The sequence below is a fragment of the Ruditapes philippinarum genome, unplaced genomic scaffold (genome assembly GCF_026571515.1).
Source record: "Ruditapes philippinarum isolate M1 unplaced genomic scaffold, ASM2657151v2 ctg2496_1_1_1_1, whole genome shotgun sequence".
NCBI lineage: Eukaryota > Metazoa > Mollusca > Bivalvia > Venerida > Veneridae > Ruditapes > Ruditapes philippinarum.
In genome coordinates this window covers 335-15,830 of record NW_026851806.1, presented here as the reverse complement: position 1 = coordinate 15,830, position 15,496 = coordinate 335, and the positions used below count along the sequence as shown (strand labels likewise).

The following is a 15,496-nucleotide window of genomic DNA, read 5'->3' as shown; positions in this document are numbered from 1 at the left end:
GGTGCATGGGTTGGCGGAGCTTCACCATGTTCAATTTATTTAGAGTCTTCAGGTAAGTTGATCACTATTGTTAAAAGAAGCGGTCTGTACTGTATACCAAAACAGATTAACGGGAAACGTGAGTTTGTGGCTCTGGATCCCCAACCATGCGTAGATGATGTCATAAATGTACACAGACTGTACCAACATCTTAAATTGTCTCCATCAGGCCCAGACCAATTCAAGAAAAGAATAACATGGATAGAGAAGTCAAATGCATGCCTGCCGACGGTTCCCGATAACGTAGCAATCGTGGAGTATGTGGGTAAATTCCCAGGAAGAACATATTACGGTTCTGTGAAGCATACCGATGCAAACACGAAATTCATCAGAACAAAACCAAGAGTGAGGAAACATTTAAAGGATCAACTGAAACATAGGTCAGTGAAAGAAGTTGAACGAGAGATGAATTCAAATACCGACGATGACTTCGAGAAGCAGCGCAATGAGTTTCAACTTCGGACGATTAAACATGAATTACAAAAGAAAACCAAGCCGACATCGACGAATATTGCGGATCAAATTATAAAAGTCGAAGAACTTTCTAAGAATAAAGATTTTGTCAGGAGCGTGAAGCATGATGACGGCCTCATGTTTCCGTTAGTAGTTCTACACACAGACCAGCAAATAACAGACATGAAACGATTCTGCTGTCGAGAAAATGGAGTTGTATTGGGAATTGATAAGACGTATAACCTTGGCGAATTCCATGTAACGCCGACTGTTTTTAAGGACACATCAGTCCTGAGACGAAAAACTAACGAACATCCAATATGCTTTGGCCCTACGTTCATTCACCAAAGCTCTACTAAACGAGCATATGAATCGTTCTTATTAGATATTACCCATGGTTTCACTGAAGAGGAACTCACCAATTTAGTTATAGGCAGTGATGAGGAGCTTGCCTTAAAAGGTGCAATCAGGAGGGTTCTATCCAACAGCACACACGTTCTATGTACACGGCATCTGAAGGAAAACACAAATCGACACATGGAAAACATTGTAGGATATCCGATGAAAGAAAGACAGGAAATTTTAGCTGCAATTTACGGTTCCAACGGGCTTCTGCAACCTACAGACATAGATACATACACAATGAGAGTCAATAAATTGAAAGAGCTCATAGAAAAGTTTGACGGAAATGTTGGTGCAAAAAAATTCATGGCATTCTTCGAAAAGAAACTGTTACCAATGTTACAGGAGCATGTAATCACTCCAGCTGAAAAAGGGAAAATACCAAGCCACTGGACTAGTAATAACTCAGAGAGCGCCAATCACATACTGAAATCTGCAGTCCAGTGGAAAATGCAAGATATACTCACGTTCATAGACACTCTGCATGGTATAATCAAAGGTGAACAAACTGAAAGATGCAGAGCAATAAGAGACATGGGCAACTTTAAGCTATCTGAGAAATTTCAACATCACGCCGTCGATTTTGATTACTGGACAAACATGTCTGAAGAAAATAGGCAAAAAAGAACGAGGAAATTCTTAACAGATGTGGGAAAGCTGAATGCCAACACTGTTGTATCAACTGATGGTACCAGAACTGTGCAAAAAACCCCATCTGCAGGACGGAAACCCAACCAAAGGAAGAGAAAAAGGGCCGAAAGATCAAGGACGCCAAATGCTAAGAGGAAGCTTTAGTCGGGAAGGGAGTTCCATAGGATCTCACCGGGTGTTCTACACACCGGCTTTAGCCACCCACATGACCCTAGCAAACTAATACAACTTAAGAAGGAAAATTCTGAATACTGAGGTGTAAAAAGGCTGATAAAACAATTATTATATATCTTCACGAAATGAATAAGGGCAAGTACTAAACTAAATTAATTGAACTACGTTTTCTGTTAGTTTGAGGTCAGGGCCAGTACAAGCTTAGGGTCAGCTTAACATCTGGCCGTGAGTGCAGTATTGTCCCCGGCACCCTGGTGGCCCCCTGGATGTCAGGGAGGGGGGATTTAGGTATCCTAGGTTGCCAGGGAGGTGCTCTGATTGAGTTCAGGATCTTACATACGGAGAACTAATTCTTACTATGAGGTTGGTTCTTGCCTAAAGTGTTACATTTAGTACTTCTAAACAATTATTATATCAACATTCATTCAACATGTTATGTAAACATTTTGTATATATATGCCATATTATTTCAATATCATATTACATCATGTACTGTATTTTTTGTTATTTACTTTTTTGTGTGTTTGCGTGTGCTTGTATGTGTGCGGTTTCTACTGTATTTGTGTTAATTTTGTTGTTGTTTTTTTTTACCATTTTGTAAACAATAAATTTTTCATTTTTAATTTCACTACCTTTTCTAAAACCTCTTGTAGTAATTCAAAAAAGAGAAAAAATAATAGTATTAGAATCGTAAAGTCTAGAGATTTTTTTAATGGAATAGGAAAAAATTAAATAAGAATCCAAATATTATTTTTATTTTTTTCGAAAATATCTTTATAACGGTATAAGTAAACATATCTTTTATATATAAAAGTTAAAGTTAAGATAATTTTTTTAATAGATTAAATTTTTGTGGGCCATGTGAAGAGTTCCTCCTCGTGGTGTGGCCTGGATGCAGATGATTTTAACCATCTGTAACAGAACGCTCTTCAAAGAAGACATTAGTACTTCTAAAAAATTATTATATCAACATTCATTCAACATGTTATGTAAACATTTTGTATATATATGCCATATTATTTCAATATCATATTACATCATGTACTGTATTTTTTGTTATTTACTTTTTTTGTGTGTTTGCGTGTGCTTGTATGTGTGCGGTTTCTATTGTATTTGTGTTAATTTTTGTTGTTTTTTTTTACCATTTTGTAAACAATAACTTTTTCATTTATTATTTCACTACCTTTTCTAAAACCTCTTGTAGTAATTCAAAAAAGAGAAAAAATAATAGTATTCGAATCGTAAAGTCTAGAGATTTTTTTAATGGAATAGGAGAAAATTAAATAAGAATCCAAATATTATTTTTATTATTTTCGAAAATATCTTTATAACAGTATAAGTAAACATATTTTTTATATATAAAAGATAAAGTTAAGATAAATTTTTTAATAGATTAAATTTTTGTGGGCCATGTGAAGAGTTCCTCCTCGTGGTGTGGCCTGGATGCAGATGCTTTTAACCATCTGTAACTGAACGCTCTTCAATGAAGACATTATTATTGTAAGAAATATAAATTTCTTGATAAATATATTTTTTACATATTGCATTACAAAGGGAAAATATATTCCTTTTTGTACAATCATTCAAAACACTTTTAAAATTTTCCTATCAACATAACATGTTATTTTCGTAAAACAGAACTTATTTTCGCACAGCGGCGTAATTATTTTCGTATATGTATTTCAGTGATTTTCGGAACAAACAGGTATTTTTATGATTTTTTATAATAACAAATTTAACAGGTAAATTCCTTTATTCAAATTAAAATAAAATAAAAAAAACAACATGATTTTAGCGTTTATCCACGAGTTCCGTTATTTTCGTGTGACGTATTTTCGGCATAAACTACAAATTTTTAGGTATTATTCATATTTCTTAACATTTTATCATCTGTAATTGTAAAATCTATGAAATAAAACATATATTTTAAATCAACATAAGTATTTAAATAAATACATCCAACATTATAAAATAAATCTTATTTTCGTATACCCGATCTTATTTTCGCTTTACACGGCGATTTGAGATATTTTCGTACGATGCATTTTCGGCTCAAACTTCACTTTTTACGATATTTTTTTTGGTTTTGAAATGTTAATTTGTTGTAAAATCATTCAAAGAATGCATAAATGTTAAAATAAACTACTAAATTAAACGGATAAATGCACTATATCAAAAATAAATCTTATTTTCGTAGCCGCGATCTTATTTTCGCGAAAATAGCTTATTTTCGGTATCCATCTATACCCGGAAATGTGGAAATTCAGTGATTAAAGTAAATGTATGAGAAGAAAATATCTCAATATTCACTGTCTACCTGTCATGTGAAGGGAGTATAGTTCAAATCCTCAATAGGTCAAAACCATGTTTTCTGAAATGATATAAGTTCTTATAAGTTCCATGAAGTGGACTCTATCTAGCGTGGTTCTTGTAAGGTCAACAAGTGCATCAGAATGGAGCTTAAATAAATATATTTAAACTAAAAATAAGTATCGAAAAAACTACATGAACTGAACTTAAAAATAAAGTTCCTACTCGGAAATTTAAACATTCATTATATAATTTATTAATTAGTTAATTGATTAATTCGTATTGTCATTTTTTTTCTGTAAAATGCAAGTATGAAAGCAAGTTGCTAGACAGCTTATTAAATTTTATCTGAACTCAGTCTATCCTTTTATTGCTTCTTTATTTGCGCATGTGTTAAATATGGCGGTTTTTTAAATTTTCTGAGTGAAAAAATAAAATAAAACTGGATTATTTCTGTAATAAATGAATATATCTCTTATATAAAGATAAAGTATATCAGGATTTTTATATTTGGATACTAACGATATTGAAAAATGGACTAATTCAAAGTGTATACTGTGTTTTTGATGTGTTTTTGATGGGACGAAGGAAACGGAGTAAGAGTCCACCCCAAGACACCGTCCCGGACCCAAAACGATTGTCTATGGCGGCTAATCCCATAAATTCGGTGCAAACCCCTGTATCACAGATACAGTATGGACAGTATCAACCAAATAATTCGGGTTTTGTACACCACAGGCAAGTCAAAATTTAACTTCACCTGGTTACTCATATATGCAAGCTTTGAATCAAGGGTCGCCAACTTTGACACAACAACCGTTACAATGTCTACTTAACCAAATACCAAGTGACCAGTTCTCAGCTCTTCTCCAAAGGCTTGATAGCATAGATAAACGTCTGTTACAATTAGACAAAATACAAAGTACCGTTGATAATATTACTGTCAATTTATTTACCTACCGGCTCTTTTGTTAAAAGCGGTCTAGTAAATCACTTACCGACCGCTTAACAGGTCTGCAAATATATACCGACCTGTTATTGTTCTATTGTTCTCAAAACAATAGAAAATATGAGAAGTCGAGAAACTCGTGCATTACACAATATTCACCGTTAACAGATATCCCGTAAGAGAGAAATTTTGAAAAATGACGCTGAATTGTGCAAAAATAGGGGGTGGGGTGGGGAGGGGAGGTAATGACCACTTCAAGTACGAAAAAGGGTCTATATATATTTCACCAAATTAATAGAAATAAATTAGCGCATACGGCTGTAAGGACCCTCATAACATTATATTTCAGATTGTTTGTGAGAAAAACGAACTGGCTACGTATACTGTTCTGGCGTTGAAGTTTGTGTTTCGCGATATTCATGAGTACAATAACGCACATTTAGCCTTTCTTTATAGTTTGCTTTTCGGTATACCTAACACATTTGCAGAACTATATAGCTTCATAAGATACTTGTTTTCGGCACTATGTCTGAGTTTGCACAATCCTGCATTATTTTAACAATTCTGCATCATGGGATATATACGACGATTATATTATTGGTGCATATCGAATCAAAGTCAACTTCTGCATCTTTCTTTCCCAAAGTATTACTTTCAGTGAGAGAATAGTTCATCTTAAGTATAAGACCGTTTTTCTCATTTTCCCCAGTTTTTTTATATTACAATTTTAATTTTGTATACCAGTACATGCAGTACTCGCCTGTTCTTCGCAAGAATACGACTTGCGCTTCCATTCCAGACTGCGGTCTTATCAAACATATTAGTAAGGGATTATGCTAATTAAAAATACACCGAAAGAAAATTCTTCCAAACATGAATGAAATTCTAAGAATATATAAAATCAGCCATCATAAAAAACAACAACAAAACCCAACTTACATGACGGTTTATCTACGTGTATTACTAATGTTTATTCATAGAACCCTGTCTTTTACTTTCCTTTGAAAGAATCGTATATTCTTATTATATTAGAAATAGCCTGATCATCTATTTACCATGAAATTAATTATATATACCAGTAAAAATAGTGTTCCGTTTTTATGATTAGAAAACGTTTTTTTATCTTCCTCAATATGTGTATATGTTATTATTATGTTATGTATTCATATATCAAAATAATGATCTTACCTTTGCCTACTTGAAATAGAATCTCGACAAGTTCTGTTTTCATTTTCTGTTACTCAACTCAACAAGTACATTTACTTGACTGACCTTATTACATAATGAAACCCCACGAAAAACACGAGAATATTCAAATAACAACTGATTTGTGAACGATTGAATTACAAGAGCGTAGCGGTTGGTATCTTCGAATGACTTTGGAAAGCTTTATTAAACACGATGAAGTACATAAATAATTTGTTTCTTGTGAGTAATATTAATAAATACTGAGTTTAAAAATGAAGTATAGATAGAAAAACAAAAGAGCATGTAGGTAAGATAGTTACCGCACTCGGAATAGGTCTGCATAGTATTTACAGACCCGGTGGCCTTTTAAAAACCTCGATCGCTACGCTCTCTCGGTCTTCAAATCGCCACCCGGGTCTGTAAATACTATGCAGACCTATTCCTCGTACGGTAACTATTACATAAGGTAAATCAACGAGTCAGTGAAGTGGAAAATTAACTATTAGAATTAGAGAAAAGTAGAGACTATGATTCGAAATGCTTAGATGATGTTCATCATAAACAAAAGGAGATAGACTAATTGATAAAACAAATAAAAAGCATGGAGAAGGAACAAAGCGAGAAAGAGGCGGAATGGAAAGCAGAACTCACGGATTTCAAAAGCCGAAGAATGCGGGACAATGTTTTATTTTTCGGGATACTGGAAGTTAAGGAAGAGACACCCTCAGACTGTGTTGAAAAAGTCCATGACCTAATTGAAAATAAAATGAACATTGAAAATGCTAAAAAGTCAATAACATTACAACGTGCTCATAGAATCGGCAAGTACAATTCGAACAAAATAAGACAAATTGTCGCAAAATTTGCGTGCGATCCCGAAAAGGAGTTGGTACGTGTCAAAGCCATATGGTTTAAGCCAACAATATTCGAAAGAAGTTGTAGAGACCAGGAGGCACCTCGTCCCGATTATGCTTGAGGCGCGCTCTCAAGGCAAGGAAGCGTTCATCCGTATTGGCAAGCTTGACATCAACAGTGAATTATACAGGGAAAACAAAAGTGGAGCTACTCGTATTTAGGAAAATAGTGGGAGTGATGTAAAGTGTTTATTTTGGAATATCGAGGGACTAACCCAACATAAAATAGCATGCCCCGATTTTATAAGATTCATTGATAAGTATGATTTGATATTTTTAAACGAAACATGGACAAGTAAAAATTCTAAAATTAACTTAAATGGATATAAATTGTTTCACTCATACAGAAAATTCCAAAATAAAAGAGCGAAAAGAAATAGTGGAGGAATTTTGACATATGTTAAAAACTCAATCATTAAAGGAGTTAAATAAGTGAAAAATGACGTCGATTGTATACAGTGGTTCAAAACAGATGCATCATTTTTTAACATTGATAGCAATATGTATCTCTGTTCTACTTATATAGCCCCTGAAAACTCGCCTATACACACTATTTATGATTTTGATATATTCTCAAAAATTGAGGCTGATATTCGTTATTTCAAGGATAAAGGTCAGGTGTATGTATTGCACAAAATTGAGAAATACAAAAGCTAAACTAAGATTGTCTTCGCACCGTTTAAATATAGAGACTGGTAGACATAGAAACATTGTGAGATCGGAAAGAAAATGTACAGTTTGCAACCTAAACGACATAGAAGACGAATATCATTTTGTGTTAATGTGTCCTACTTCTGTCCTACAGAAAATTGTATATACCACGTTATTACTATAGGCATCCCAGTATGGTTTAATTTATTGATCTGTTAAATACATGAAATACAAATACTTTAAATAGATATTTTGTAATAAAGCATTTAGTATTAGAAATGAAAATATGAATAATGTATATGACAACTATGATAATATCAAATGTTAAATTTGTATGTTTGTATTTTCATTCTCGCTGTATTTAATGTATGCTGTATATTTGTGTAATGACGAGGAACTGTTATGTTCAAGTCATATTGAATAATAAAATCTGTTCTGTTCTGTTCATGAGAATTTTACAAAATTTAAAAATTGTATCAAAAGCAACTGTTAAGTGTAAAGTTGTTTTTCATTTCATATTTGAATTGAGGCAACATTTATATACTTTTATTAAACATTTTAATTTTCATATAAATGTTCAGTATGACGTTGGTGTCGGCTTTTGTTTCAACCTCTTGTCCGTTTTCTAAATAGATTCCCTTACGTGATACATGCAGATGTGGTTTTTATGCATTATTACTTCATTACTTGTATTAACGGCATTTCAAAAACTATACAAATATGTTTTCAGATATATATGCTCCCGTGATCTTCTCTTGTCCAAAAGATGTTTATGTGTTCGAGAACGAGGCTGTAAAATGGCTCGAACCAAATGCATCTGATAATGTTGGAATAGCTAGCAAATCTTGTACCAGTTTGAGGAACGGGACACGATTTCCTGTCGGAGATCACAGGATAACGTGTAACACACATGACTTTGATGATAACATGGCGTCTTGTAATTTCCGTGTTTCTGTAACCGGAAAAGGTAAGTGTTACATATTGAAGGACTTTCTGCTTGCTCAAAATGCTATCGTTTTTACATGAGCAAATTTTTTTTGATTATTAAGACGCGCCTTTCAAATAAGTTTTTCTCTCTTTACACAATTTTGTAAAACTATCAATTATGAGTCAATTATGAATGTTTCGGTAGATTTCGCCTGTTTCTGTTATCTTCTCGATGACCAAACCCCGGAATAATCAAGGCGACAAAATTAATCTCAAGCGTTTAAGCACTATGCTGTTTTTCCGACATTAATTCCAATAAAAACTCTTTGTAAATAAGGTTTGACTTTAATAAATAATTAAAAAGAAAAGCGTGAGTAAGAAATAGAGTTCAGCTGAGTTAGAAATATTCGAACAGAGGGATTTAATATATATAATATCTTGTGTTATAGGTTATATTTACTGAAGACATAAGATACTGTCATTTTAGTTGTGTAAGACCCTTTTCATTTTGAATTAAATGTAACCGGTACTATGTCGTGTTTCTAATAACACGGTATTTAGCGTGCGACTTCAACATTTTTATAAGTCATTTTAATATCATCAGAGTATGGGTCATATTGTTAGATACCGATTTAATCATCATTAATTCTAGATATTATGAAGGAACCAAAGCCCCGAATTTACTGTCCAACACACGTCATCCATGTAAATACCTCCTACTACACTAACATGACATTGTTAGATGACACCAAAACATCTGTAGCTGCATTCAATCACTTTGATGTTAATCTTCAGGTAATTATCTTATTGTATCTTTTAACCTATTAAACACATAAAAAGTTAGCAGGGACTTTTCCCAGAATTTTGGGAACATGACCTATACCCATATTATTGGGAAATTCAGCCGTGTTTTGTTGAAAATTGGGAAAAAATGCATGACTGAAATTTTGCAGTGATTACATTGATGCAAGCAATTGCTGACTATGATAGGATCTTCAGACATTAAAGCACTATTACAGTGAAGAAGCCCTTATTTGCAAATATTTTAGAATTTTTATTCAATATTTTCACATTGTAACTTTCAATTTGGAATTTGTTCCTGTGGATTGGGAAAATAATATACTATTTTCATGTGGGAATATGACACAATAACGGCTATAAAATAAGCTAAAAAATCACTGGTTAGCATTTGCCAACAGGCTTTTTTACCATTGGTAGCTCATTTTTTACTATCGGTAGCTCATTTTTATGCCCCCACAAAGTGGGGGCATATAGCGTTGCACTTGTCCGTCCGTCCGTACGTCTTTCAGTACAAACCAGAGCTACGTTATGGGGTTTGGTCCTTTGTTCTCATAACAATAGATGTCTATGATGTCATTCATTCCGTTTCTCTTGTGGGGTTATTCTTCTGCATTGTGGGGTTAAAAAGGACAAAAGAAATAACAAAAGAAAACCCCAAAATGTAGCTCTGGTAAGAACGTCCGTTCATCCGCACGTCCCGAAATCTTTTGAACGCAACCCCTCTTAAACCGGATGGCTGATTTTGCTTAAACTTCCAGGGATTAACAACCTTAATGTATATATGGTAGTAAAGGAAGAAAGTTTTGCTGCAACCAAATTTAACAGTATTTTTGACCCTTTGTTGTTTTTTTTCATATATACTATGTAGAAATTTTGTGAACACAACTCCTCTTAAACTGGATGGCAGATTTTGCTTCTAGGGATGAACAACCTTAATGTGTAGATGGTAGTAAAGGAAGCATATTTTTGCTGCGACCAAATTTGAACATGCTAATTGTCAGTGTATTAGCTTTAACATAACAGTTGTTTTCAAATATTATATAAGTTGACATTTTTGTAAATGTCAAAAAGTGCATTTTTTGCGTGCGGAAATATTTGAATATTTGCGAAAATATAATTTCTTGATTTAATACTGTTTTTAGGATTTCATTAATTAAACAGGTACATGTAAAAAAAATTAAGAAGAATATCTTAAAGATACTTGTTCAGCATTAATTTATAAACTTTTAAATCATTTAACACATTTCATGTCTTCACAATTGAAATAATTATTTTGGAGAAAAGTCTGAGTCTTTTAATCTAAAAATTTTCGTTTAAAAAGTTTTTTTGTTTCGCCCCATATAAACTGGAAAATTTTACATTAATCGAATAAAGGATAGCCCTGTCTTTTTAAGAAGAAAAACCTAGGGGTTTTTCCCTTTTTCTGGGAAACAAAAAAATTTTTGGGGTAACCAGGGGAAGGTCCTTAAACCCGGTAAACCCGGGATGTTTTTTAAATTAAAAATTTTTACTACTTCATGTTTAAATGTTAAAATTCTGCTTAACCCGGTGCTGGGGGGCGTGGAGGGGAAACTTGCAAAACAGGCTCAATAAAAACCGAAAAACATTTTAAATTTTGGGGTTTGGGTTTTTCTTTTATTCTGTTTTTACCCCTATTTTAAAGTTTTACTAAAAATTACATTTCCATTGAAGGTTTTTCCCATTTTGGAATGGAAAACCGCAAACGTTACCAGTAACACATCTGCGGAAAGAAAACCCCTTTCAGTTTAAAATTTTGGGAAACGTTCCCCTACATTGCGGTTCCATGTTTTTTCTTTAAATGTTTGAAAAATTCTTTTTTGTTTCACTTTTAGCTATCGAAGAAATTAAAATTAGAATAAATGAATGTAGGATATGTGGAAATTTAGTGATTAAAGTAAATGTATGAGAAGAAAATATCTCAATATTCATTGTCTACCTGTCATGTGAAGGGAGAAAAGTCAAAGCCTCAATAGGTCAAGACCATGTTTTCTTAAATGAAATAAGTTTTAATAACTTCTCTATTTATTTTTTATTCTTGTAAGGTCAAAGGTTTCATCAGAATGGAGCTAAAATGAATATATTTAAACTAAAAATAAGTATAAAAAAACTACATGAACTGAACTTCAAAATAAAGTTCCTACGCGGAAATTGAAACATTCGTTATATAATTAATGAATTAATTAGTTAATTAATGAATTAATTAATTCGTATTGTCAATTCTTTTTTCTGTAAAAAGGAAGTATGAAGGCAAGTTGCTAGACAGCTGATTAACTTTTATCTGAACTCAGTCTGTCCTTTTCATGAGAATTTTACAAAATTTAAAAGTTATATCATAAGCAACTGTTTTAACTATACAAATAAAGGCTATAACAACTATTGTTTTTAGATATATATGCTCCCGTGATCTTCTCTTGTCCAGAAGATGTTTATGTGTTCGAGAACGAGGCTGTAAAATGGCTCGAACCAAATGCATCTGATAATGTTGGAATAGCTAGCAAATCTTGTACCAGTTTGAGGAACGGGGCACGATTTCCTGTCGGAGATCACAGGATAACGTGTAACACACTTGACTTTGATGGTAACATGGCGTCTTGTAACTTCCATGTTTCTGTTACCAGAAAAGGTAAGTGTTACATATTGAAGGACTTTCTGCTTGCTCAAAAAGGCTATCGTTTTTACATGTATTAATTTCCTCGTTTATTGAGACGCGCCCTTCAAATAAGTTTTTTCTCTTTACACAATTTTGTCAAACTATCAGCCAAGACTGAATGCTTCGTTGGATTTCGCTTGTTTTTGTTATTACTCTTATTTCTTATTTACTGGGTGTTGCTTTTTCAAACTTTTTTCATCTTTCATGTACAACTTACAGTATGATGTCATTTTTTACATTTTTTTTCGCAAATTAAAACTCTATTTAAGTGACTAAATAATCATTGCTTGAACATGTGTTTTTTTATTAAAAGATGTGTCCGGTATAAACTTTATATTTTTAAGACACCCCATTGGAAGATATGCCTCAAGAAATAAGAGATCGATCGACTGGAGAGGTGCAAATGGTGCTACGTATTATATGTAAGTTGTAGGTTATTCACATGATACATCCTAAAATTTAAATTGAAAGAAATTGATTTTAGGTTTGTAGTGTTATTTATAATAATGTACACATAGATAATTTTGTTACTTAATTTATGATTATTGATTTATTATTGATTTATTATTATTATTATTATTATTATTATTATTATTATTATTGCTGTAAACAATTGTAATCATGAAATACAATTTCAACAGCATTGTAAAACATGTCAAAAATTGGGTAATTTATTGCCAATGAAATGATTTTATCTTTAAATATATTTTTGTAGTGCCTTCTATCTTTGGTACAATTGTCCTGGCAGTCTTGGCTCTGCTACTGCTGTTCCTATGCAGACGAAAATATCTGTTAGTCATGTCCAAGAAGAAACCTCCAAAACATCCGAAGACAAAAAAAAATTACGCAGAACCGGATGCTATCCGGTCAACAAAGTCATCGTTTAAATGCAAACGATCGTCCGTGTTGACATATTCCTCCTCCGTGTCACCCAGAGACTCTGTTGGACGCGCTTTAGCGTTTAAAAGCAACCCTTATGCGGTCCCAGGAGATATTGGTATCAGACCACCATCATACTCATCATATGAAGGTTACAGTCCATTCCCATACAGTGTTTCTGGTAGCGCGAAGGACACCACGCACATGCCTTTGCCCGTTCCAGCATACAATGATCCAAATTATGAAACCCTGAGCGTCCATATGTCGAGCGTGTCCGGGCGTTCCGCAAGATACGTCAAGGTCGAGTAAAGCAAATTCAACAAACTCATCACGAAGTCCAAACCCAGGAATAATCAAGGCGACAAAATTAATCTCCAGGGTTTAAGCACTATGCTTTTTTTTTACATTAATTCCAATAAGAGCTCTTTGTAAATATCGTTTGACTTTAATAAAATAATAAAAAAGAAAAGCGTGAGTAAGAAATAGAGTTCAACTGAAGTAGAAATAAATTAAAAGAGGGATTTATCATATATATCTTATAGTATAGGTTATATTTACTCAAGACATTAGATGCGGTCATTTTAGTTGTTTTTTGTTTACTATCTTATTTTAATAGCTTATAAGCTTTTATGTAAAACTTTTTATTTAGAATTTACTGTAACTGGTTCTATGATATTTGTCTTATAATTGCGCACAGAATGTTTAACTTCAATGAAATCCCAACCACCATTATTGTGTTATCTGTAAGGACTACATACAGTCAGTCGAACAATTTAGCATTTGGAATTCAGAATCTGAAGAATTTAAGTGACTGTTCAAAATTGAAAGTCTAGCAGATCCATTGCATACAGTTTGATTATTGATACTAGTAGTATGTTTGTATTGATAAATCATGCCTTAAAATGATGTCTTTTGTCGAATGTTTAAGGTCGTTGGCTTCAAACTACTTGCCCCTCATCGTCTTTGGTTAGAATCCAAACAGTAATAGAAAGTAATTAATCTAGCTAACGGAAAGTCGGTGGTTATGTTCAGGAGCCCGTTTGTGCATGAAGTAATGCACGAGGTCTTCCTCCACCAGTAAGGCTGGGAAGACGCCATGTGACATATACTGCATTTGGTGCGACGTGAAACCTAACAAACAAATGCGGTTAGATGTAACGAGTAAAATTGTCGAAAGCAACTGTTTAACTTCTGGTCTGGTTTTTATAAACAAAATGTATTGTGTATTAAGTTCTAGTTTTATCTGGGAAATCTTGTGTCATGGTGTTTGGCAAATCTTATATAATCCTTTTTAAAATTGATGATTTTTGTCAACATTTAAATGAAGTTTTATACCTGTAATATTTTTGGCGGCAGTAGTTTTCATAAGTGTACTTTGTTTACTTATATCATTTTGCTGTACATGGGTTTATAAACTTGTATATATATATATATTGTTATATATTGTTATCTGTTTGCTTCATAATAAATGTATTTAGGAATAAAAATAAAATGTCCGTTTCAGATTTCTTTCATTTTTATTTATATCAAGATAAATATTTTTTCATCTTTAACTTCTCATAAGCATTTAACCGGAAGCGATCAGCCTTTGCCACAAGTGAAGAGCCAGAAAAGCTCGAAAATATGTACACTTACCAATGAAAATCCTGCAATTTGAAACGGAAATAAAAAAAACAGTTTTGTAACCTCAAGGCCAGGCTCTGTACTGTTGGTAGCTCTGCTTTTGTAAATTTTGATATTGAAATCCATAAAACTTTAAATCCAGAGCAATACGAAAATGCTGCGGGATAAGGCTTAAAGAAATGGGATGCCAAAGTAATGATAATTTAGTTTTAATACCATATTCGGAATGACATAGCGTTCTTAGTATTTTTAACTACTATGTTTCTAGTCCACTTGCAAAATAGGTACAGAGAAATTCAACAAATCAGACACCTTTGAGAATTTCAAAATCATTCAATTTATTGACCAATACTAGAGCACAACAGTCTAACATACACTTCAAAAATGGTTGCAACATCGCCGTATTTGGTTAGTTAAGAGAATCTCACAGGCCATTTCATATATGAAATGCACGTTTTAAAAATAAGTAAACAATACGCTTTTATATTCATGGTTTTCTATGAGAACCATTCAAGCTCTGAAAATAATTTATGAAATATACCAGGAAGGAATGTACAGTTACACTTAGTATCGATGTAGAAAAACACATCAATAATAATACAATATATTAGGCACTTATTGAACATAAAAAACTAAGGGTACCGCACCTGATAAGTTCTTATCATTATTTTCGTTATTTTAGTAAAGATTCAAAACTCAGATCTTGTGTAAAATCAACACAGTTCTTACGTTAATTAAATTGTTCCCTGGAAAATGTAATGAGATCTGAATGCAGTTAAAATGTTTTGTGGGAGTAAGTATGGTAAATCAGAACTTAAATATCTGAGCAATTTAACAAGACAATTCTATCCTGTACATTCTATT

General features: G+C 32.9%; 1 protein-coding gene across 1 annotated transcript in view; it reads left to right on the top strand.

Annotated features, from left to right (window-relative positions):
* Window positions 1–14,505, top strand: part of LOC132740156 (uncharacterized) — a 28,276-nt gene extending 13,771 nt beyond the window's left edge. Inside the window, exons 4-6 of the mRNA XM_060728009.1 lie at window positions 11,867–12,103; window positions 12,475–12,552; window positions 12,846–14,505. Of these exons, the coding sequence (XP_060583992.1) occupies window positions 11,867–12,103; window positions 12,475–12,552; window positions 12,846–13,318 (788 nt within the window). The 3' untranslated portion in view covers window positions 13,319–14,505. The remainder of the gene's footprint in view (window positions 1–11,866; window positions 12,104–12,474; window positions 12,553–12,845) is intronic.
* Window positions 14,506–15,496: the final 991 nt, after the last annotated feature.